General features: G+C 67.0%; 3 protein-coding genes across 4 annotated transcripts; 1 reads left to right on the forward strand and 2 right to left on the reverse strand.

The window, feature by feature from the left end:
- Nucleotides 1–417: 417 nt before the first annotated feature.
- CHRD (chordin) lies at nucleotides 418–10,205 on the reverse strand. 2 transcript variants are annotated; one of them, XM_086754597.1, is made up of 25 exons: nucleotides 10,085–10,205; nucleotides 9,044–9,325; nucleotides 7,903–8,167; nucleotides 7,572–7,675; nucleotides 6,923–7,049; nucleotides 6,414–6,560; nucleotides 6,214–6,331; nucleotides 5,259–5,355; nucleotides 5,014–5,155; nucleotides 4,798–4,938; nucleotides 4,271–4,353; nucleotides 4,031–4,178; nucleotides 3,827–3,933; nucleotides 3,624–3,740; nucleotides 3,380–3,536; nucleotides 3,052–3,293; nucleotides 2,851–2,964; nucleotides 2,396–2,608; nucleotides 2,213–2,306; nucleotides 2,034–2,090; nucleotides 1,835–1,938; nucleotides 1,594–1,696; nucleotides 1,328–1,482; nucleotides 1,058–1,151; nucleotides 418–913 (listed from the first exon to the last, which is right to left on the reverse strand). In XM_086754597.1, exons 2-25 carry the CDS (start codon nucleotides 9,266–9,268, stop codon nucleotides 846–848), a joined length of 3,222 nt encoding a protein of 1,073 aa, XP_086610723.1. In that variant the 5' UTR covers nucleotides 9,269–9,325; nucleotides 10,085–10,205; the 3' UTR covers nucleotides 418–845. The 2 variants fall into 2 exon arrangements, with proteins under 2 accessions (XP_086610723.1, XP_086610722.1); XM_086754596.1 differs by having other exon boundaries at nucleotides 4,792–4,938.
- Nucleotides 10,206–15,235: 5,030 nt separating this feature from the next.
- THPO (thrombopoietin) lies at nucleotides 15,236–17,355 on the forward strand. Its single transcript, XM_086754944.1, has 5 exons — nucleotides 15,236–15,482; nucleotides 16,181–16,308; nucleotides 16,397–16,483; nucleotides 16,696–16,860; nucleotides 16,967–17,355. Exons 1-5 carry the CDS (start codon nucleotides 15,443–15,445, stop codon nucleotides 17,147–17,149), a joined length of 603 nt encoding a protein of 200 aa, XP_086611070.1. The 5' UTR covers nucleotides 15,236–15,442; the 3' UTR covers nucleotides 17,150–17,355.
- Nucleotides 17,356–17,758: 403 nt separating this feature from the next.
- POLR2H (RNA polymerase II, I and III subunit H) lies at nucleotides 17,759–19,964 on the reverse strand. The gene is made up of 5 exons (XM_086754601.1): nucleotides 19,828–19,964; nucleotides 19,439–19,522; nucleotides 18,629–18,722; nucleotides 18,399–18,482; nucleotides 17,759–18,273 (listed from the first exon to the last, which is right to left on the reverse strand). The coding sequence occupies exons 1-5, from the start codon at nucleotides 19,898–19,900 to the stop codon at nucleotides 18,156–18,158; spliced, it is 453 nt and encodes a 150-aa protein (XP_086610727.1). The 5' UTR covers nucleotides 19,901–19,964; the 3' UTR covers nucleotides 17,759–18,155.
- Nucleotides 19,965–21,232: the final 1,268 nt, after the last annotated feature.

The following is a 21,232-nucleotide window of genomic DNA, read 5'->3' on the forward strand; positions in this document are numbered from 1 at the left end:
CGAGCAGCTGTGTGGCACGCCCAGCCCCGGGCACTCAGTTTGCTGTGGGTGCTGCGGGCAGGCGCCTCCGTGGGTGGCAGCTGGCTTGGGGCCCTGGGCTGGGCTCTTTGTGCCACCGTGGAGGTGCGGGGGACAGAGCCCCGCTGTCCTTGTGCCAGCGGGCACTGGCGCCAGGCGCCGCACCCGCAGCCCCTGCTGCAGGCACAGGCAGGGCTGGCATCACAGCCCCAGCCATGGGCACTGCACCCTGCTCTGGTCCTGTCCAGGGCCACCCCATAGCCCATTGCGGGTGCCCCCAGCCTGGCACTGGCTCCCATGCCCCCCAAATACATCCCCCCAGCACATGCATCCCCAAACCCAGCAAGGCCAGGGCCCGCAAAACCCATTGGATTTGTGCTGCTAGGAAGAGGCAGGGAGCCAGGTGGGCAATATCTCTGGTTTTAATAAATACATCGAGACCCCCCGTCCACGGGCACCATAAATTATGTGACGAGCCTGGCCAAGGCCCGTGGGCACAGCGAGATGGGGGTCAGAGGGATTTTACACTATATACAAGGCGGGCATGATGCCCGCTGCACCCACTGGCCGGGGGGGCTCGGAGGGGGAGGGCAGTGGGTGCCCCAGCCTCCGCCAGCCCGGCCGCCGCACCCTGGCACAAGCAGACAGGGTAGCCCCGGCATCTCGGCCATGCCGAGATGGGGTCCGCAGGCTGGGAGCCTGGCCACGTCCACCCTGCCGTGCTCCTTTGTGCCCCCCGCCCTGTGCGGGGGCAATGGGTGGCAGGGACCCCCCACGGCCACCTGGCCTCACTGTGTGCTTGCCCCGCTCCGGGCAGCGGTCACTGCTCAGGGGCTCCAAGCCTCTCTCCTGGCATCATGGACCTTGTCCTGCACATCTGAGGGGGCATCCGGGGCTGCAGGGTGGGCGAAAGTGGGGCTGAGAGATGGGCGCGGTGGGTGCCAGGAGGGGTGTGTGGGTTGGTCCCAGCCCTGGCTCAGCTCCCAGGGGTGCACGAGCCACTGCAGGGTGTCTGGGGGAGCAGAGCGCTTGCACTCACTGCGACACTTGGCGCAGCAGGGGTTGTCCCTCCTGGTGGGGCTGGCACAGGCAGCTGGCGGGCACTCCTGGCGCTGGCAGTGCGTCTCCCCTGACTGTGGGGCAGAAGAGGGGTTGAGCACGGGAATTGGGGGGCTGGCAGCTCCTCAGAGTGCGGTGGGTCACCACGGTGCCACTCCAGGCTGCTCTCCCCCCATCTCTGAAGTACTGGGGACTGGCACGATGGCACCTTCTCCTTCCCCTGGTGCCACCCGAGGTCTGGCACACTCACCACACACCAGCACAGGATACACTTCATTTCTCCAAAGGGGGGCACAGAGGGGTGCCAGCTCTCGTTGTTGAGGTACCAGCGGCGCCCAAAACGGCACGCCCGCGGCCCGTCCGCCTGCATGCTGTCAGCCAGTTCAGGAACGCTCTTCTCGGGGGCTGCGGGAAAGAGCACTGGGAGGCCGCCCGCGCGTGGCATCACCGGCAGTGGCGCGGCACAGCGCAGAGGCCGTGCCGGGACAGCGGAGGGCAGGAGCGGGGCGTAGGTACCTGGGCACTGCTTGCAGCAGTCGGAGGGGCTGGCACGCACGGGGTTGGCGCAGGTGAGCCGCGGGCACTGCACCTTCTCGCAGTGCACCTCGCCCGTCGTGCCCTGCGGGGAGCGCACGGGGCAGCTGGTACAAGCCATGCACCTCCTCGCTGGTTTGAGCCCCTGCTACAGTAGCTGAGGGCACCCATGGGTGCTGGGGTTGCTCTGCCACCAGGTTAGGAGTCTGGGACCTGCACTCACCTTGCAGGTGCAAATGGCACATTTGATGAGGCCAAAGGGGGGCACAACAGGGTGCCAGCGGGTGCCAGAGCCTCGCCATGTCTTGTCTCCATCAAAGTAGCAGCCTGGGAGAGGACATGGAGGAGGAGGTGGGCACAGCCCCTGTGGGAGTTCCAGGGGGGCAGAGCTGCCCCCTCAGCCCATGCCCGCTGGGACTCACCCTCACTACTGTCCCGTGCCCGCTCCAGCTTCAGCTCCTCCTGCTCCATCTTCTTCTCTGAACGGATGAGGGGGGCCATGGCGGGGGCACGGCCTCAGAGGGACCCTCCCACCATGTACCCACAGGGAACCCCCCCCTGCTCCCCCAGCCCCGTGCCTGGGACCCCAGCCCCCAGGTACCTTCGCAGACGGGGCAGCACAGCTCCTCGGGGTGCACCTGGCGGGTACAGTTAAGGGGCTGGCAGAGGATGGGGTCGCAGATCACCGTGCGCTTCTGGGGGCAGCAGGTACGGGGTTCGTTACAGGGGGGCACCACTGCTGGGTGCTGCTCCCCCTGCCCCAGCATCCCCCCCCAGCCCGTACCTGGCAGCTGCAGATGGAGCACTTCTTGTCGTAGTCGGGTGCCCAGCGGCTGCCATGCGCCCGGTGCTGCCCCTCAAAGAAGCAGGAGTTGGGGTCCTGCTTCAGCTGCTCCAGGTCCCTGGTCTTGGTGCCCTCGGAGAGCTCGGCTTCCCCCAGGGCCCCCCCCGGTGCCAGGCGGGTCCCTCCTGCATGGCACTGGTTGGGGATGTGCACCTGGATGGGGGGCAACGGGCAGGAGGGTTGGCACCACCAAGGGACCCCACTTCCCGTGCCAATGCCCAGCTGCCCTCCGTGGTCAGGACTGGTGGAGGAAGCACTCACAACCACAGCATGTACGATGTCACAGCGCACCCTCCGTCCTGTGCCCTTCCCAGCTCCAGACAGTGCCACCTGGCTGGGGACCCCGGGGCAGTGGTGGGGATGTGCAGGGGTGCCCGGCCTGGATGAGGACCTACCTGTCCCCGCATCTCCCCGTGCGGGTGGGCTTTGGTGCTGACTTGCAGGAAAGCAGTGCCCTGGGCCAGGTGCTGCAGCAGGTCCGCGTCCAGGTCCTTCACCACCCCCTGAGCCTGCCCGGGCGAGAGGGGCACCGTGGGGGGCATCAGAACTGGCCCAGGCCTCCACCCTGGCATTCCCCGACTGGGTGCCCGCCTCACCTCGGTGCTGTAGAAACCCTTGAGCAGGCGCTTGTGCTGGTGGGGACGGGCGCCCATCTCACCCAGCTCGGCCACCCCGTGGAGGTGGGCGCTGACGGTGCTGTCGGCCGGGCGGCCCAGCCCTGCCACCGAGATCTCGTAGTGGAGGTGGCAGTGCTCATCCAGCGACAGCCAGGCGTGCCCCCCGGCACCGCTGCTCACTGGGGGGGACACCAGCTGCCCCGCCAGCGCCACGGGCATCTCTGCACACAGACAGGGGCCAGGGGAGGTGGTGGGCTGGGCAGCTGCCCCACTGCCCCCGCCACCACCCCCCGTGCCCCTTGGGTACCTGTATAGCGGGCAAGCAGCCCACTGTAGGGCAGGGAGATGATCTGTCCCCTCAGCTCGCCCTCCAGCCAGTCCTTGGTGGCCACATTGAGGAAGAGCTCATTCTGCAGCAGCATGTGGGCATCGCGGGCACTGGGGCTCTGCCAGGCACCCTGGGCCTGCCGCCGGTGGGACACCACGTGGGTTGGGATGGGGACTCGCCCGAGGTCCCCGTGCCACCCCCACCAGTGCCACCCAGCGCTCACCAGCCCATCCTTGTAGCTGGGTGTCATGTCGAACAGGATGTTCCTCTTGCTCTTGCGTCGGGGTTTCGTCTCCAGTGTGATGCCCACCACCTCACTGGTGGTGCCCACCACCTGCACCTGTGGGCAGGGTGCAGAGGGGCAGCGCTGATGGGGCAAAGACACCCCGGGGACCCCTGAGAGGTAGATGCGTGCCCCCTGCTTACTTGGTACTCCAGGGTGCCGTTCTCATGCAGTGCCAGCTTGGCTGAGCCCACAGCCCCCGTCTTGGTTGGCAGCAAGGCGTCTGCTCCACACAGCACGCTTTGGATGGCTTCAGCCCAGGGAGAGAGGCACGGGGGGGGGGTTAGATTGGCATGAGGGGGCATGGCCACCCACCCCGTGCCCCTGGGTGCCCACCCCGTGCTCACTGTCACAGCTGCGGCGCGTGGTGATGGTGCCGGCCAGCTGGCGCGCGTGCCGGCCCTCCGTTTCGGCCACGATGTGGAGCTGCCCCTGCACCAGCCACTGCAGCTCGCGGGCAGACAGCTCACTCAGCACCTCCGCAAAGTCGGGGTCCTGCCGGGGTGGGGGGCACAGCACCACATCTCAGTCCTGGCGCAGTGGGCAGCTCAGCTGCCCAGGGCACACGGGGGGACAGGCGGCTTTACCTCCACAGTGATGTTGGTACGGACCTCTCGCAGCATCTGGCCCTGGTGCAGGATGCGGACCCGCAGCGGGACCCAGGGGGATTCTGGCCATGGCAGGTGGGGTTGGATGTGCCAGACCAGTGGCCTGTGACCACTGCCCCTCTGCCCCCCAAAACCACCCCTCTGCACCCACCACCCACCAAACTCCTGCACCTGACCCCCCAGTTTCTTGCCAGCTCCCTGTTCTGCACACCCCAACCCCTGTGCACACCGTGACCCCCACCATTCCCCCCTGCAGCCCCCATATCCTCACACAACCCATGCCCCAGTACCAACCTTCTGTACCCCATGTACCCCCCAGCCTCACACCCCCCATCAGTGTACAGCCCCCACGCCAGGCCCACCCTGAGCCCTACACCCACCCCATGCACCCACCCTGACCCACGCATCCCGAGACACACACATGCCATACCCCCCCACCCGCCACCAGCCCTATGCAGCCCCCCAGGCAGTGCCAGGCCCCGCGGGGTGCCCGTGCCCACCCTCACCCCCAGCGCCCGGCTCCAGCAGCCCCCGCGCCATGAGGATGAAGTGCAGGTTGTTCTCGGTGTCACTCAGCGTCAGCATGGCCATGCCGCCAGCGCCCAGGTGTGCGGGGTCTGACGAGGTCAGGATGGCACCGAACGTCTCTGAGCGGGGAGAAGGGGGCATGAGGAAGGTCCCGGTGGGCACCCACTGAGCAGGCACGCGGGAGCCGGCCTTACCCGCAAAGAGAGCCCGGTGCTTGAGGATGTGCCCGTGGACCTCTCCGGAGGGCTGCGCCCGGGTGACGAGGGAGACGCGGAGCTGCTCCCCGCGCAGCAGCTGAATGTTTGCCTTGGACACTGTTCTCCACATCCCGCAGAGCTGCGGGCGAGGGCAGGGCTGGGCTGGGGGCGGGGGGCACCGCACGCCCAGGCAGGGGGGAGGAAGGGACACCATGGACCCCTGCCCACCCGGCCCCTCTCACCATGCCGTCCTCGGGGGCAGCGCTCTTCTGCACGGGGTGTTCGAACAGGACGTTGCCCTCGGGGTCGCTGAAACGCACCCGGCTCGGCCGCCCCAGCCTGCGGGCACCCAGGGGGTGAGCAAGGACTCCCCTGCCTGGTGCCCCCTCCCCTGGCTCAGTGCCAAGCATAGAGGTACATCTGGGAGGGCACATGGGGTTGGCCAAAGATTTGGGGCAGGCAAGAGAAGGAAGACATCTCCCCGGGGTGCCCAGTGCCATGCTCTGCCCGCCCGCGCCCAGGCTCACCCGATGCCACTGTACTGCCAGATGCTGGCTCGGCACGGGTCCCCTGGGCTCCCCTGCCCTGCAGCGGTGCCAAGCTGGCACCACACGGCCAGGAAAGACAGTGGGGCAGGACCCGCCGGGAGCCGAGCGCTCGGGCTCGGCTGTAAATTAGGAGCATTTTTCGGCTCCGTTTGGCTCCCCCGGTTGGAGCTGGAAATTAGTCACCACTTTACTATGCAAAGGGGCCTGGAAGCAAGGAAGAGCAGAAGAAACTGGAGCGGGAAGAAGGGGAGGGAGAGGAGAGGAGAGGCTCAGCCGCCAGCGGGTATCCGGGGAGGGCACGGCGAGGATGGCAGTGCCCGCCAGCAGAGCCCGCGGGGCAGCACGGCACCTCTGCCCTGCTGCGCCTGCGACCACCACAGAGCCCTGGAGCCATTCCCATTTGTTCCAGCTCCAGACCTGGAGGCGAAGGGGTGAGGCCAGGCCGGCGCCCTGGGTGTGCCGAAACCCAGGCTGCTTGCCTACGCTGGACCCACAGCACATCACCCACCTCCCCAAATCTCTTGCTTTGCCAATGCAAGGTTGTGATGCATCAGAAGGGAAACTGAGGCACAAGCAATGTTCCTTCCCCCACCTCCTCCCCATGGTGGGGGTGCCCACCGTGCCAGCCCGGGTAGGGGCCACGACTCACCGCTCGTAGCTGATGGAGAAGAGCAGGTAGGAGCGCAGCAGGGTGAAGCGAGCCTTGGCCACTGCGCTGGACGTGGGATGCCACGGCTCTGGGCCGCTCGTCAGCAAGGCCACGAACTCTGCAGAGGGGATGCCCATGATGGTGGAGGGGTACAAAGTGGTGCCCCGGGCCACTGCTGCCCACCCAGGTGTGCAGGTTACCTGTGCGGGCGTCGTCACGGGCCAGCCCCTCAGAGCTGAGGTAGGAGCGGTCATTGTAGGGCTTGTCCAGGTCGTCCTCCTTGTCCTGGAAGTACTCAAAGGTGTCGAAAGGGGGTGCGGGGCTCTTCTCTGGGGAACCTGGCAAGGCTGGCATGGGGTGGGCACAGGGGGGAGACCATTGCACCAGGCTGCTTGTGCTGAAGAGCTCGAGGTGGGGGGAGCAAAAATAAATCCCCCCTCCCGAGGTGAATTGATATGTGCCCTGCAGACCACCGCAGGGCTCTGTGCTGGGGCAGGGTGCTTAGCCCCGCGCACACTCTCTGCACCCCTCCCAGGGTGCTTCGGGGACGACTGTGCCCATTGGGGCTTCTCCCTGCCCAGCACTTCGCGGGCACCCCAAGGGCACTGGCAACCCCCAAAACAAAGCAAGTAGCCCTTTTTGGGGCTGGGGGTGACCAGTGACCGCATTCCCTTGGGGGCGTGCAGGGGGTGTCACCCACCAGCCTCACCTTTGGGGCAGGTGTGGCAGCAGTGCCCGGGCAGCAGCGTGGCCCGGGGGCAGGCGGGCACGGGGCAGTCCTGCTTCATGTTCTTGCAGTTCACTTTCCCGGCTGGCTTTCCTCTGCGGTTCCTTTGCTGCAGGACGGCGGGGAGAACCGTGCCAAACCGTGCCAAGCTGTGCCAAGCCGTGCCCCCCAAGCACAGCCCGGTTCCCCCCATCGCGGCCCATCTGCAGCCCCCGTGGGCAGCCCGGACACCTTGCACAGCCCCCAGCTGCCTGCACGGCAGCCAAACTCGGGCCCCCTCCCCACGGCCCCCAGCCCCCCGCCCAGCTGTGCGCGGCCCCTCCAGCCCCGGCCTCGGGGGGCTGCTCAGAGGGAAGGAGGGGGCCGGGGGCCATCCCCGAGGACAGGGGGGAGGAATGAAGCCTGATCCTTTAAATTCCCCCTTCTCCTCCCCACTGCCACGATGGGGGGGGGGGGGGGCGACAAGGGGACACCCAGGTGTCCAGCTGGAGGGATCCCAGCTCCCTCCAGTCCTCCATAGGGGAATGGGGACTGAAAGAAGGGGTGAACTTCCCCCATCCCCAGCAGGGCCCGATCCTGGGGGATCTTCCAGGGGAGGGGCGGTCCCGGGGCGGGCTGGGGGGGCACTCACCGGCTCGCAGTGGCAGATAACGCAGCGCATGACCCCAAAGGGCTCCCCCAGGTCCGGGTGCCACGTCTCGTCCAGGGCATAGAAGTGTCCCCCGAAGGCGCAGCCTGCGGAGACGCCCCCCCATACACCCACCGCCGCCCCCGGTCACCTCCGGGCCGCGCCCTCCCCCCCACCACCCCCCACCGCAGCCCCGGGGCCGGTCCCCGCCAGCTGAGGGGGGCTCGGAGCGGGATGTGGGGTGCAGGAAAAGGGGAGGGGGTGCGGGATGCACGACGTGGAGGTGCAGCAGCAAGGAGGGGGGTACGGAGGAAGGAAGGGGGGGGTCTCCTACCTGCCGCCCCCCCGGGGGGCAGCGGGTCCGTATCGGGCCGGATGGGCAGGGCGAGCTTGGGGCGGGCGGCGCGGGCGGGCAGGAGCAGGGTGGCGAGCAGCAGCAGCAGGGTGGCGAGCATGGTGCCGGCCGGCCGGGGCAGGCGAGCGGCCGGGGGCGGGGAGGGGGGGCCGGGCGCTGCCTGTGGCTGCCGCCGCCTCTGCCCGGCCGCCGGCCCCGGCTCCGCTTTATAGGCAGCGGCATGGGCAAGCGGGAGCTGCGAGCCCTGTGCAAACAAAGGCCCCGCTAATGAGGCGCAGGCAGCGGACGGCCCGGGGGGGGGGGGGAGCTCCGACCCCCCCCGCCGAGCTCCGACCCCCCCCCACCTCCTTCCTGCTGTACCTCGGGGCACGCAGCGCCCCCCCTCGCCGAGCATGGGGTACTCCCCGATTCTGGGTGTCCTAGGGAGATCCCCTCCCCTTCTATTGCCCCCCTCTGCGAGCATGGGGTACCCCGGGTGCAGAGCATCCCCACTAACACGCCAGCCCCACGGCGTGGGGTACCCGAGGGACGCCTTCATTCACATATCCTCCTTCAGGACATGGGGCACCCCTAGGGGCTGGGCATTTTGGGGAGACCCCCACCCACCCCCCCACTCAACACCCACCGGGACGAGGGGCACCACCCACAACCCTTCCTTCCACAGAGCTTGGGGTGTTCCCGGGCACTGGACAGCCTGGGGATGCCCCCATCCACAGACCCCCCTGGGACATGAGCCCCCCAGGATCCCCTATCCACATAAGTCCCCTTGGGAATAAAGCATTTGTGGGGCCACTCCCATTCAAATGCCCCCCTCCTCAATCCATATCCTCTGGCATGGGGCACCCTGGGGGCTCCCCATCCACACAGTCCACCATCAGGCATGACCCCCGCCCGAGGGATCATTGACTCCCCCCATCCTGGGGATTCCTCCATCCACTCAGCCCCCTCCCAAGCTGCTTGGCACCCCAGGACACGGGGCACTGTAGGGCACTATCCATCCCCACAGCCCCCTGCAGACCTCTTCCCCCTCATCCAGACTCCTCGCCCCAGGACATACAGATCCGCCATGCACTCAGCATGGGCCCTCAAAGCGTGCCCCCCCCCCCAAAGTCACACATACCCCACAGCTTGTGCCCTTGACACCTTCAAACCCTTCCGGCTGCTGCCCACCCTGGGCAGACGATGGCTCCAGAGCAGGACCCTGGGCTCCTGTCCACTGGTGACAGCGGCTGCAGGGGGACAGGAACCCGGATACCTGGGTTCCCTTGCTCAGGGAGGGAAGGGGGCAGCCGTGGAGGAGGCTGAGAGAGCAGCACCCAGCGCCGGTCCCGCTCTTCACCCACATGTGCCCGGGCTGGCGAGGGTGGTGGCGGCGGGCAATGAGCAGACACCATGGAAAAGCCTGGGGAGAGCATCATCCAGCTGGGGAAACTGAGGCATGCACTGCAGGGAATGGGGGGGCAGCGGGGAAGGGGGTGCAGCATGTGCCACCCATGTCCCTGCCTTGCCACCCCCGCCAAGGGTAGCAGGGAGGGGTGGCGGGTGCGTGGTGGGCGGGCGCCCATGGAGGGGAAGGCGGGTGGGGAGGGGAAGAGGGGGAAGCACGGGGCTGCCAAAATCAACTCCGGGCGGTACAAACACCCGGCCAGCTGCGCGGTGTAGCTAGGGAAACACGGCACAGCTGGAGCACAACAGGCCCCTGCCTCCCCAGAAGGCTCCTCCTGGGCCTCCCTGCAGCCTGGCAAGTGGCTGGGGGGGGGCTGCAGCCCACCACCCCATTCCTTCGAGGTCAACTTGCATGGGGTTGCCCACCCTCGGCTCTCCCGCAGCTGCCCTGTCCCATTCCCTGCCCCAGTTTGGCGCGTGAACCCGTGCAGTGGGCACCTCTCCCAGGGAGGGCAACGAGGTGCACGCCAGGGACCTACCCAGTGGCAGGAGCTGGCACGAGGCAGCGTGGAGCAGCTGGGCTTTCCCCAGCGGCGGGATGGCCGGCTGGCATCGCCGGGGCTGGGACATTGCCAGCGCCCTGGGCATCGCCCGGCCATGGCCATGCCTGACACCTTGCCGCTTGCAAACATTTTCCGCAAGCGGAGACCATGCCTGGCAGCGTGGCACCCCCCGGCCCCCTGCTCTCCCCGCTGTCCCCCGTGGTGTCACCAACCTGTCCCCTCTCTCTCCCGGCGTCCCTGCTGGCCCGGGATCCGGCAGCGTGGTGGGTAGGGGAGGGCTGGGGTCTGTGCGTCTGTGCCAGCGTCACCGCGCGGTGCCCACCGCGGCGTGGCAGTGGCCCTGGGGGACGGCGGGAGGCGAGGGAGGCCGAGAGAGGAGGAGGAGGCAGGCGATGGCTCCCAGCCACCCCGCCGGTGCCAGGAATCCAGCGCTGGCTCCGTGCACCCAGAGCTCGTCACAGTCTCCTGGCTCGGCTGCGGGACGCGGGGAAGCGGCAGGGGAAGCTCCCTCCCCTTTCCCGGGGAAAGGAAGGAGAGACGGGGAACCCACCTGGCCGCTGCCCTTGGCGTGGGGGAAACCGAGGCATGGGATAGCGGCGTGAGGGCAGAGGCGATGCGAGGGCACCCAACGCCGTCGGGCTGGGACCGGGGTGGTATGCTGGCACGGGGCCTGGCAGGGCCTGGGGTGTGAGCATCGCCGCGGCAGCCGGGGCACATGGGCAGAGAGGAAACAGATGCCGCAGCCGTGCCTGGGCATCCCTCATCCACGGCCCCCGCTGCCCCTGGAAATGCCAAGGGGTGCCCCGAGGCGAGGGGCAGAGGGCGGTTTGCCAGAGCCTCGGGGGTCCCTGTGCTGGTGGGGAGGGGGTGGCGCTGGCTGAGGGTGGCGCTGGGAAAGGGTCCCAGTCCCACCAGCTGCTTCCCAGCGCCCGCACATCTGTGCCGGCAGCGCCCTGCACAAAGGCGGCTCTGAGGCGATCCGGAGCCAGGCCTGGCGCCGGCACAGCCCCAATGGGGGCTGCCGGCTGCGGGCAGCTGGAACCGCACAGGGACAGAGCCATCCGTCCGTCGGCAGCCCCAGCCACCCCGCCTGGCACCCGCATCCCTCTGGCATCTCTACCCGGAGCGGTCACCCGCCTCATCCTTGGGCGGGGAGACGGTGGCCCCATGGGGTGCTGTCCCAGCACGGGATGGATGGGACACCGCGACGACGCCCTCCAAAACAGCCCGCAGCGGCGTCAGGGCTTCGTGGGCACGTGCCCTGCCTGGTGGCGATGGTCGCGTGGAAGGTCCCGGTGGGTCATGGTGCCGGGGCCGTGCCGCGCCTGGCATGTGGGCGTCGCGGCGGGCCCTCGCCAGCGCTCCTGCCCCACGCAGCTCCCCATTGTCTGGCCTCATTAGCCGCTGCCTGCTCGCGGCTTTGAACATGAGCCGGGCTCGGGGCGGCAGGAAGGAGCCTCTGCTCCCCAGGGATGGGGTCGAGGCAAAACCACACGCCCTGCCCCCCCCCCCCCCGTTCCCGTGGCCTCCCAGGCACTCCCCTTCTCGCCCTCGCGCCAAGTGTGGGCCCGGAGCCAGGATGGCACGGTGGGCACCCCCTCACTCCAAAAAGAGCCCCAACCCACCCTGGTGTGGGGTGCAGAGAGCCGTCGGCCTCCCCAAAGCTTTGTGCGGAGCGCGGCTTGCCCCGTGACTAATCCCCCCGGCCTTGCACACACGCGGCGGGGCGGGGGGGTGGGGGGGCTGTCGTAATGGGTGGAAATATCTCATAATTCACGTTGGACACGGGGATTACAGCCGTTCCGGCAATATTTGCACAACTGGTAGGCGGCTTGCGAGACTGGGCCGCCCCAGACGAAGGCCAGGGGGGTCTTGGGATGGAAGGGGGTTTTGGGGGCGGCAGGTATAGGGAGGGGGATGCAACTTGGGGGGGTGATGGGGGGGGGGGGGAAGTGGCTGTTTTCTGTCTGTGAACACATGGAGTTTATTACGGAGGACGCATTGCTGGCATAGTGGGGATGGCTGGGGCTCTCGCCTTCTTCCCAGCCCACTGTGGCCGGTACGGCTCGGGGAGCAGGATGGAGACCCCAAAGCAGCCTCGTCCGCTATGCCGAGCAGATCTCGGCCGTACCCCGGGGCACCGTGCCTGCTCCCAGTGCCTGTCAGCTCCATAGAGCTCCCTGCTTATAGGAGCACCCAGGGTTGCCAGTGTCCCCCTGGCCCCAAATGTCCCCTTCTCAAAGGCCTCGCGGGGCAATCCCGGCGGGAGGAAGGCAAGGGGCATGCGGGGCATGGGGGGGGCCGTGTTTGGCATGGGGATTAGCAAGCTCCCAGAGTGATGGTGGTCTCCCCCCTCCCCACCGGACATGCAGGCAAATATTTGTGCCCAGACTTCGCAGGACGGCGAGAAGGAATTTCATTCTTGCGCCCACCTGCGGCTTGGCCGCCTGGCATTAACCCCTTCGCCACCCTGTGGGATGGAGGAAGATGGGCGAGGTGCCCTCCCGGCACCCCCCGTGCCCCCCATCAGGGTGGGAGCTGGGCTGAGGAGCAGGATGGGGAAGGAGGGCATGGTGAGGTTGCCCCAGATGCCAGCGGAGCCACTGGCACACGGTGCCGTGGCGCATGGCAGCGACTGGAGGGTTTGCCCACAGGCATCCTGTGGGCAGCGCCCAGGGATTTGTGCTGCGTGGCCTGCCAGGAACTGGGAAAGGTGGGGAAAACCGTGCCAGCCTTCACCCCCCCGACCCCCAAGCTGTGGCACCCTGGCCAAGGTGCCCTGTGGAAGCCCCTTCGCCCCGCAGCATCACAGTGCTTTCACAGGTCGGGCTGCCGGGGAGCCGTGCGGGGCGCAGAGGGCTTGGGGAGTAGGATTTGCCCACGAATGTTTATTGGCAATTTGCAAATGTAAAAAAAAAAACCACCTAAACCCAGAGGGGAAAGGGGGCTCCCAGCTCCCCAGGCTGCCTGTGCTCAGGGAGGGGCCCAGCCCGGGTAGAGGGTCCCCCGCTGCCCGGCACCCCCAGAACCCCGCTGTGCTCCTTTCCCTGGCCCTGGGGCCAGCTGGGCCCTGAGCAAACGGGGCTGTTTGCTCACGCCAGGATTAGCCGCTCTCTTTGTTCCTTTGACTTTCTCCTCCCTTTATGCCGGACTCTTTTATGGGGGCTTCAAAGAGGGCTGGGACCCCCCCTTCCTGCCCCTGGAAGCCCAGGTTTGCTTCCCATGCCCCCCTCCCTTGCCTTGCAGTGACATCCTGGGGTGCCCACCGAGCACATCTGGGTGGCCTGCAAGGACAGCAACTGTGCCACATGTCCGTGGGATCCCCCTCTCTGCCCCCCCCCCCCCCCCCCCCCGCCCTGCTTGCTGCCTGGCACCTCCGGCTGCCCTCAGCACCTTGGCAAAGTGGGTGCGAACGGCTGCCCCCCAACCCCTCAGCGGGATTCCCGGCACTTTGCACCCTGTAAGGAGAGGTGGGAAACTTGGCACCCAGATCTGGCCAGCTGCGCAGCCCCACAGCCCCCACCGGGCTTCCTGCCCCCTGCCAGAGCGCTGCCCTTCTCAGCCAGAGCCCCCATGCTCCTCTGGGGTCCCTGGGCCCCACTCACTGCCCCTCACACCCCTTCCCTCCTCAGCATGCAGCATCCCCAGGTTTGGGCTGGTGGAAAAGTGGTGGGCTGGCAGCAGGGGCTCCCCATCGCATCCCCCTCTGCTCCCCTGGCATGGGCAGCAAATGCTGCCATCGTCCTTTCCAGCAGAAGAATTTTGGGGTGAAGGGGCTGCTGCAGCACCTTGGAGTGCCTTGCTGCCCACTGGGGCCCACCTGGATGGGATCGTTTGCCTGATGACGAGGGCACGTGGGGCAGCACAGGTCTCCAGCCTGGCACTGTCAGTGGTTTTGCACCCAGGGAGGGACGGGGACCTGGGCACGGCCAGGGACTGGCACGGGGCCGGCAGCGGGAGCACGGCCAGCGCTGGCAGGTGAACCAAGGGTGTCAGCGGGGCGTGTTTGCAACTTGTCACGTCCGCAGAGAACGGGGCATGGCCATGCAGGGGAAGCCCGGCGGTGTTTGACCCTGGTGCCGGTGGCTCTGGCCGCTGCCAGCTGGGCCCCAGAGGAGCTGGGCTGCCAACCTCATCCCTGGGGCTGCGGCACCCACTGGACCCCCCGTCTGGGCACCCCGCGACCCTCAAGGTGGGCTGCTGGGGGCTGAGCAGGGCGTGGGGCAGGCGAAACGGGGCTGAGGTGTTTACTCTGCCTGTTGTCACCCGGCCAGGCGCTGCCGGGAACCGCTGGCCGCAGGGACAGGGGTGGGAGCGTGCGAGGGCAGGGGCGTGAGGAGGAAGCGCGCAGGCTGCGGGGAGACTGGGGGTGAGAGGATGTGAGCTGGGCCTCCCCCTCCCAAAAGGAAGCGTGCGGGGGGCTGCCCGGCCCCGGGTGTTATCTGAATGTGCACCTCGACACGTGTTGCGGGAAGTGGGCGTGTACGCGCGTACGTCTGAGGGTGCACGTGGAGGGTGTGTACACGTCATATGGACACGCATGCGCACATATGCACGCATATGGGTGTTTGCAAACCTGCTCCCCACCCCCCAGCAGGCCAGAGTGCCGGGGCTCTGGCTCTGCTTGGGGTGGGTCACGGCTGTGCACTGGACACCCCTTCTGTGCTTCTCCCACCCGGGGTGGGAGTGTCTGTGGGTGCTTCGCCTGCTCCCCCACCCAACAGCCCCACAAGCCACATGCCAGCCAGGCCCCTGTGCTCCCTCACCCTCCCCAGCTCAGAGGGGTCCCTGTGCACCACAGCCCTGCCAGGGATCTCCAGCTCCCTGAACTGCCTCTGGGTGAAGACCAAGGGGATGGGGTCCACCTCTGGGCAAGGGTCATGGGGGCTGGAGCCCACCTCTACGTGAGGGTCACCAGGGATGGGGCCCACTTCTGGGTGAGGGTACCTGTGCTTGAGTTCCATCTCTGGGTGAAGGTGACCAGAGATAAGGTCCAATTCTGCGTGAGGGTCACCGAGGTTGGAACCCACCTCTGGGTAAGGGTTTTTGATGGCCTCCATGGCTGGCTGCCACAGCTGGGAGCGCAGGACCTCGTCAGGGCTGATGGTCCTGGGGCTGCCCAGGGCAGGGTCACCGATGCCATCTCTTCAGCAGGTATCAGGGCCACCTTCACCCCCTGGACGGAAACAACCAAGGCACTGACCAGCAAGGTCCCAGCAGCCGAGCGCTCGGGCCAGGGGGCAGGTGAGCAGCCCCGGAGGGCGCCCGGGGACGCCCTTCCCACACCCAGAGCCAAAGGAGGAAGAGGCCGGAGGCAGGAAGCCATTCCACGGGCCCGGGGCCCCCGCTGCGATTTTGTTTGAAGGTCAGCGGCAACACAACAGGAAATCGCGCCGCTTCGGCAGGGCGGCCAGGCCAGAGCCAGAGAGCCGCGTCGTGCCGCCGCAGGGGCGCTCCTGGCCCCCGGCCCTCCGTCCCAGCTGGGCGGCTGGCGGGGAGCCCGCACCACCGCCGCCCTCCATGGAAGGGGGACGGGAGCCGGGGAGCAGCCGCTGGCCCCGGGGAGGAAGATGCAGGGCCGAAGCCCCCAGCTGAGCATGGAGCTGAACAGTGAGTGCGTGGCTAAAAGGGGAGACGGGAGCGAGCGGGAAGGGGCATTGCGTTGGCAGCAAAACCCAAGGTGGCTCCGGTTTGGTTGGACCTGGCCACTACCAGTGCATGAGGGTGGCAGAGCATCTCTCCATGTCTGGCCTCGGGAAACAGGCTGTGCCAAGGGCTTTCGGGGACAGGTGTAGTGACAAGGCAGGCAGATGCCAAGATGTGCAGTCATCTGGCACAGCAGCCGCCCGGGGCAGCAGCGTGCCAGCAGTGCTGGGGAAGGCGGCGTTGGCAGGCGAGCCCTCGGCCGGAGTGGCAGCGAGGAGCAGACGTACGCTGCGGGATGCTGCAGGCAGGGATTCCCCGAAGCGCACGTGACGCCCGGAGCTGCTCCTGGCACAGATCGGGATCTGCGCAGGGAGCACAGCTCTGCTCCCTGCCTGCAGCCCAGCCTGGAGCAGAGCCAAAAAAACCTGGCACAGACACAGCTGTGCAGCCCCTCGGCACACACCACTGGCACAGAAACCCCAGTGAGCACCGGGCATCTGTGCCAACCGCCCGGAGGGCAGCGCCAGGCCCTCCTCAGCCCCCCAGACCTGTCAAGCCCACCACTGGGCTGGGGCGAGGGGTTGCCACTGCAGGCATGGCCCCGGGGTTGGAAGTGCCCAGGGAGGGTGGCACGGTGCCCCAGGTAACCCCGTCTCTCCCAGGACTGCTCCTTCTCACATCCTTCCTCCTGCACGTGGAAGAAGGCAGTCCCAGCCCAACGCGGCTGGTCTGTGACAACAGACTCATCCAGAAGTACATCGGGGAAGCCAAGGACATGGAGAAGAGAGTGGTGAGGATACATTTCCCTCCCAAAAAACCCAAGACAAGGACAGGCACAGCTCCTGGTATCTCACCTCAGCATCTCCTCTGTCCCCCAGGGCCAGTGCCGGGCACTGCCCGCACTCAGCTACCCTGTCATGATACCCTTGGTGGACTTCAGCCTCCAGCAGTGGAAATCCAAATTGGTGAGAGGGGCTGGGAGGATGCTGCTGGCACCGGGGTGCTTGTGGGGCTGGAGGAGGAACCCTAGGGTTGGCACAAGCACCAGAAATGCCAAACAAGATGCCTGTGGGCATACCTGGTGGCACAAGGGGGTGGAGGATCCCATCCCGACCTAGGGTGGGCATAGGAATGAATTGGGATCAGGGGTTGGCCTGCTCACTGCCTGCTCTGCCAGAACGAGACCAAGTGGCAGGAGATCCTCTGCGACCTGGCACTGCTGGTGGGCGCCGTGGTGGGGGCCGAGGGCCAGGTGACCGAAGAGTGCGGGGCCCAGCAGCTGAGCCAGCTTTATCAACATGCCAACTCCTTCCTCCTGCTCCTGCAGACCTTCAGCTGGGAGGTGAGACCTCCTCACATGAGCAAGACCACCCTGGCGAAGGTGCCAGCTGTGCTGGGCTGGGTATGATGGCATTTGTCACCTCTCTTGTCCCACTCTCACCCCTCAGGCAGGACCCTGGGAACCGGGCTGCTCCCCACGCTCCATGGAGGAGACCCACATCACCAGCATCTTCCTCACCTACCGGCAGCTGGTGCAGGGCAAGCTGCGCTTCTTTTTCCATGACCTGGCCAAGGACTTGTGCAAGCAAGGCCAGGGGAGCGGCAGAGACGCCCAGTGCGGGGCCCGGTAAGGCTGCGCACGGGGCTCGCCCCAATCCCAGGTCAGAGCAATCCTGCTGGACACTGAGCTGTGCACAAGAAGGTGCCCGCAGGGAAAGGGTTGGCTCCTGCTCCTCAAGCCTTTGGAGCCCGTGCAGCCCACGGAGGCAGACAGCAGCAACACCCGTGCCAGGCAGGCACCTCTACTGTGAATGCTTTACAATTAAAGAGTTATTTTTCTAAAGAGTCGTCTGTGTCCTCCTTTTCCCCCCTGCTGTGGCCCTGGCAGGGGGACAGCACACCCCCAGGGGCCTCGGTAAGAGGCAGCCCCTCGGGGAAGTGCTCCGGGTCTCTCCCGAGTGCCCAGCTCCCTCCCGCGGCAGCCACCAGCTCTGCAGGGCAGGTGGGCTCCATCGGGCACCGGACCCCACTCGGGACCTGAGCTACCACTCCTTGTTCCCTGCACCCACCCGCCTCTCCCCAACCCCAGCGCGCACCATGCCCAGAGGGGAGGCAGAGAAGAGCCCGGGGCAGGTTTGGACTGCCCATCCTTGGGGAAAATAGTACAGGCTCCCTTTGCCCCCCAGTGCAGGCGTACTTGCTCCCTGCCAGCCTCATCTCTCAGCCAGCAGAGCCAGATCTAGAAAACACACCCTAGTTTAATCAAGAAAAAGCCCAGCCAGTCTCAGGATGGCTCCTTAGGAAGCAGTCCCCAGTCCCAGCCCAACTGCCCCTGGCCAGAGCTAGGGCTGCGCCTGCTTTGGGAGCACAGGAAGGAAGTGGTGGGAAGAGACGCCCAGCAGGCAGGACCGCAGAACACCCAGCACAGTCTCCACTTGGCCATCAGGCACCATTCCCCATGCAAGAGCGGGCTGTGGATCCCAGAGGGAGTCAGAAGAGGAGGGAGTCTGTCCATTCCTCCCCCAGCTCCAGAGGGGCCAGGCAGCATTGGTGCTGGGGCAGGGTTCGGGCTCACAGGGCTGCTGTTCGCTCGCCAGCAGAACGTCTCTGGGGCAGTCCCCGGAAGCAGGACATATCCTAGAAAGCCAGCTTCTTCATCAGCAGGTAAACTCGAGAGTCCACTTCAAACCCATGCAGGTTGTTTGCATCTCCCTGCAGCCGCATGAGCAGCCCCCCATAGGACACGTAGGCAGAGCTGGAGCGGAAGGAAAGGAGCGGTGAGAGTGGGGAATCCCACAGGAGACCTGGGCTGAGATCCCACTGCCTCCCCCACCCCGTCCCCGGCGCACCGCGTCCCCCCTCCTGCTGACAGACACTCACAGGCGTGTGGCTGCCTCCGTGGAGGTCTCATCCCCTTCGATCCTGTACACCTTGCCATACATCACGTACTCGAACTGGTCTGCCCTGCGACAAGAGGGTGGGAGCTCAGAGGAGAGTCAAACCCAGGTGTTGTTTCAGCTGGGCATCCTCTAGAAGGTGCCTCACAGCCCCTCAGCACTTCACCTTTTCCCTCATCCACCCCCATGCGGGTCCCTGCTGAAGCCCCGTACCTGGATGGCCTGTCATCCGTGGGGTTATACTCGCCGTCGTCCAGGGTGCCATCTTCATACAAGGTGCTGGCGATGACCAGGCGGAATTTGTCCCCTGGGAGGAGAGGGCAGAGGAGCGGTGAGAAGGCGGGGGAAGTGCAGCCAGAGCAGCAGTGGCCACAGCAGATCTCAGGGTGGTGGCAAGGAGCCACCCTGGCAGGTTTAGCACAAAGCCCCATCCCTGCCTTCAGTCCTCCAACAGGATTGTGGGGAACAAGGAAAAGATCACACTGGATCCTGTGCCTCCCTGTTCCCTACAGACACTGGTCACCATCATGGAGGAGACCAGAATCACTAGGACACCACTGCTGTTTTTTTCAAAAAGAGACTAGTGGAGAGAGTCCCAAAGGGTCCTAGGCAGGTACACGAGACCCTGCAGCACCAGCTCCTGCCCTTCTGCACTTCACTTAGGGTAAGACTCCCTTTTCCACTTGTTTGATACATTTAGCCACAGGAGCTCATTTCAAAAGGTCTTATTAAGGCTCAGTTGCCACCAGCTGAGGCAGTTTCACTGGACAGCATCTCTGGGGAATGGGCCAGAGATAAGCCCAAACAAACACAGCGAGACAAACCAGAACCAGCTCAGCCCCAGTGCAGTGAGAGCACCCGGCTCCTCCTGTGACCTGGGAACAGCGCAGGGGCCCAAGGAGGTCTGGGACAGCTCATTCCTCGCCCACAGCAAAGGCAGTCTCCCTCCTCCGACCACCAGCACGCATCTGTCTAGCCTGAGTCCACCCTGGCATGCTCTGGGCTAGCAGCCCGCTAGCTTACCGAGGTCCACGGGGTAGATCTGGATGTTCACGTCCAGGATGAGGTCCATCTTGAAGGACTCGCTCTCGCAGTGCAGGCGGGACACTGGGGAGAGAGCGGCAGAGTCAGGAAGAGGACACAGAAGACCCCCAGGAGCTGGGCTGGAGCAGGGAGAGGGAGACGGTGGGGCAGGAAACGGAGCGCGGCGGGGGCTGGGGGAGCGGGGCGCACCGGGGTGCGGCAGCACAGGGGGGAGCGGGGGGGCAGTGCCAGACGCTGGCGAGGGGCCGGGGCACAGGGGCCACCGCCGGCGGGAAGGGCACAGGACCCCGCGGGAGGGCAGCGCCGAGCAGCCCCGGCCTGAAGCGGCCCCGGGGCCCGACGGGGAGGCGGCGCAGAGCCCCGCTCACCGCGGTCGAACTTCTTGCCCTCGGGGTCGATGTCCTTCACGTCGAAGATGTCCTCGAAGAGGATCCCGGCCATGGCAGCGGCGGCGGCTCCGCTCGCGCCCGGCGCACGCCGATGACGCGCCCTCACGTCCGCCGCGCGGTTGCCAGGCCGGCCGCCCTTTCCGCCGCCGGGCGGAAATAGCCTCAGGGTGGGCGGGGCGATTCGCGCGCCTGCGCGCTGCGGCCGGCCGGCGGCGGGAGTCCGCGCGGCCCTAGTGCCCCGCTGCCGGGTGCCGGCAGGGGGAGCTGCGGGGCCGCGGATGGCACCGCGCGGAACCGCGCACTCCGCGGCGCCACCCACGGACGCGGGCGGGCCCTGAGCCGCCCCGGCCAGCAGCCCCCGCATGGGGACGTCCGAGCTGCTCCGTGGGGGCCTCCCAGCCCCTGTCCCCTTTCTGGAGGCGTGGGACAGAGGAGCTCCCCCGGCCGCAGCCGGGCATCAGTGTCATGAGCTGCGCAGGCTCAGCCAGCGATGGGGCCGAGGGGCTGCAGCCCCCGCTGGCTTCTTCCCCCTCCCACGCCAGCCACGTGGGCGAAGGGACGGGTGACAGCCATCACCCGTGGCCTGCCGATGAACCGTGAGGGGAGCAGGGGGAGGTCTGGCAGGACCGGGGGTGGTTCACGCTTCGGGGCGCCGCAGGGTGCCCGCACGCCTGGCATCTGGTCGGGAGCCGGCGGCATGGGGTCGGGAGTTCAGCCCTGTGCCCCCTTCCCGACCCCTGAATGCCACCGCCGCCCTGCCTTAACCGATTTTTCTCATCTCGGGAGAGACACGGCAGCGGGGATCCTGCGCTCCGTTTGGGCAGGGGGTGCCAGGGGTCTGGCACGGAGCACCGAGGGGACTGTCACGGAGGTGCGTGGCAGGGGCAGGTGTCCCGGTGTGACAGGGGCTGGGAAAAGGCGGGTGGCACGGTGCCGTGTGTGCAGCACATGCCAGCAGCCCACTGGGGACCTCGAGGACATGAGTGGGGACATCTATGTGATGGGGGTCCCCGTGCATGGCCCCGGTGCCTCTGGCGAGGTGGCTGCATGGGGACATGGCCCATGCTATCCCCAGGAGCCGGGTGACCTGGGATGGCATCCGGAGCCGAAGTGTCCCCAGCATCCGTGCCGGGATGCCCGTCACGTAGTGTCTGTGGTACCCAGGCCCACCCAGTGTGACCTCTCTGTGGCATGTGTGCGCCCCCCCTGCGACACGGTGGGGGACAGCGATGTGACAGGGGGCTGCTGGTGCGAGGGGGCTCGTGGCCCATTGAGGGGGGCGCACAGGCGGTTCACGGCAGGGTCACCCTGCGGCGGTGGCACTCAGCGGGGACAGCCGTAATGTGCTGGGACGTAACCTCAGCTCCTTCTCATCATCGTCTGG

The sequence above is a fragment of the Chlamydotis macqueenii genome, chromosome 9 (assembly GCF_036417535.1).
Source record: "Chlamydotis macqueenii isolate bChlMac1 chromosome 9, bChlMac1.mat, whole genome shotgun sequence".
Classification (NCBI taxonomy): Eukaryota; Metazoa; Chordata; class Aves; order Otidiformes; family Otididae; genus Chlamydotis; species Chlamydotis macqueenii.

Coding starts and splice junctions, on each gene's coding strand:
- POLR2H (XM_086754601.1), bottom strand. CDS start 19,900: ATGGCCGGGATCCTCTTCGAGGACATCTTCGACGTGAAGGACATCGAC. Junction 19,523..19,827: donor GGGCAAGAAGTTCGACCGCG/GTGAGCGGGGCT, acceptor CTCTCTCCCCAG/TGTCCCGCCTGCACTGCGAG. Junction 18,483..18,628: donor ACGGATGACAGGCCATCCAG/GTACGGGGCTTC, acceptor CTCTTGTCGCAG/GGCAGACCAGTTCGAGTACG.
- THPO (XM_086754944.1), top strand. CDS start 15,443: ATGCAGGGCCGAAGCCCCCAGCTGAGCATGGAGCTGAACA. Junction 15,483..16,180: donor GCTGAGCATGGAGCTGAACA/GTGAGTGCGTGG, acceptor CGTCTCTCCCAG/GACTGCTCCTTCTCACATCC. Junction 16,484..16,695: donor AGCAGTGGAAATCCAAATTG/GTGAGAGGGGCT, acceptor CTGCTCTGCCAG/AACGAGACCAAGTGGCAGGA.
- CHRD (XM_086754596.1), bottom strand. CDS start 9,268: ATGTGGGTGAAGAGCGGGACCGGCGCTGGGTGCTGCTCTCTCAGCCTC. Junction 4,179..4,270: donor GTACCAACATCACTGTGGAG/GTAAAGCCGCCT, acceptor CCACCCCGGCAG/GACCCCGACTTTGCGGAGGT. Junction 1,939..2,033: donor GGCACGGGACAGTAGTGAGG/GTGAGTCCCAGC, acceptor GTCCTCTCCCAG/GCTGCTACTTTGATGGAGAC.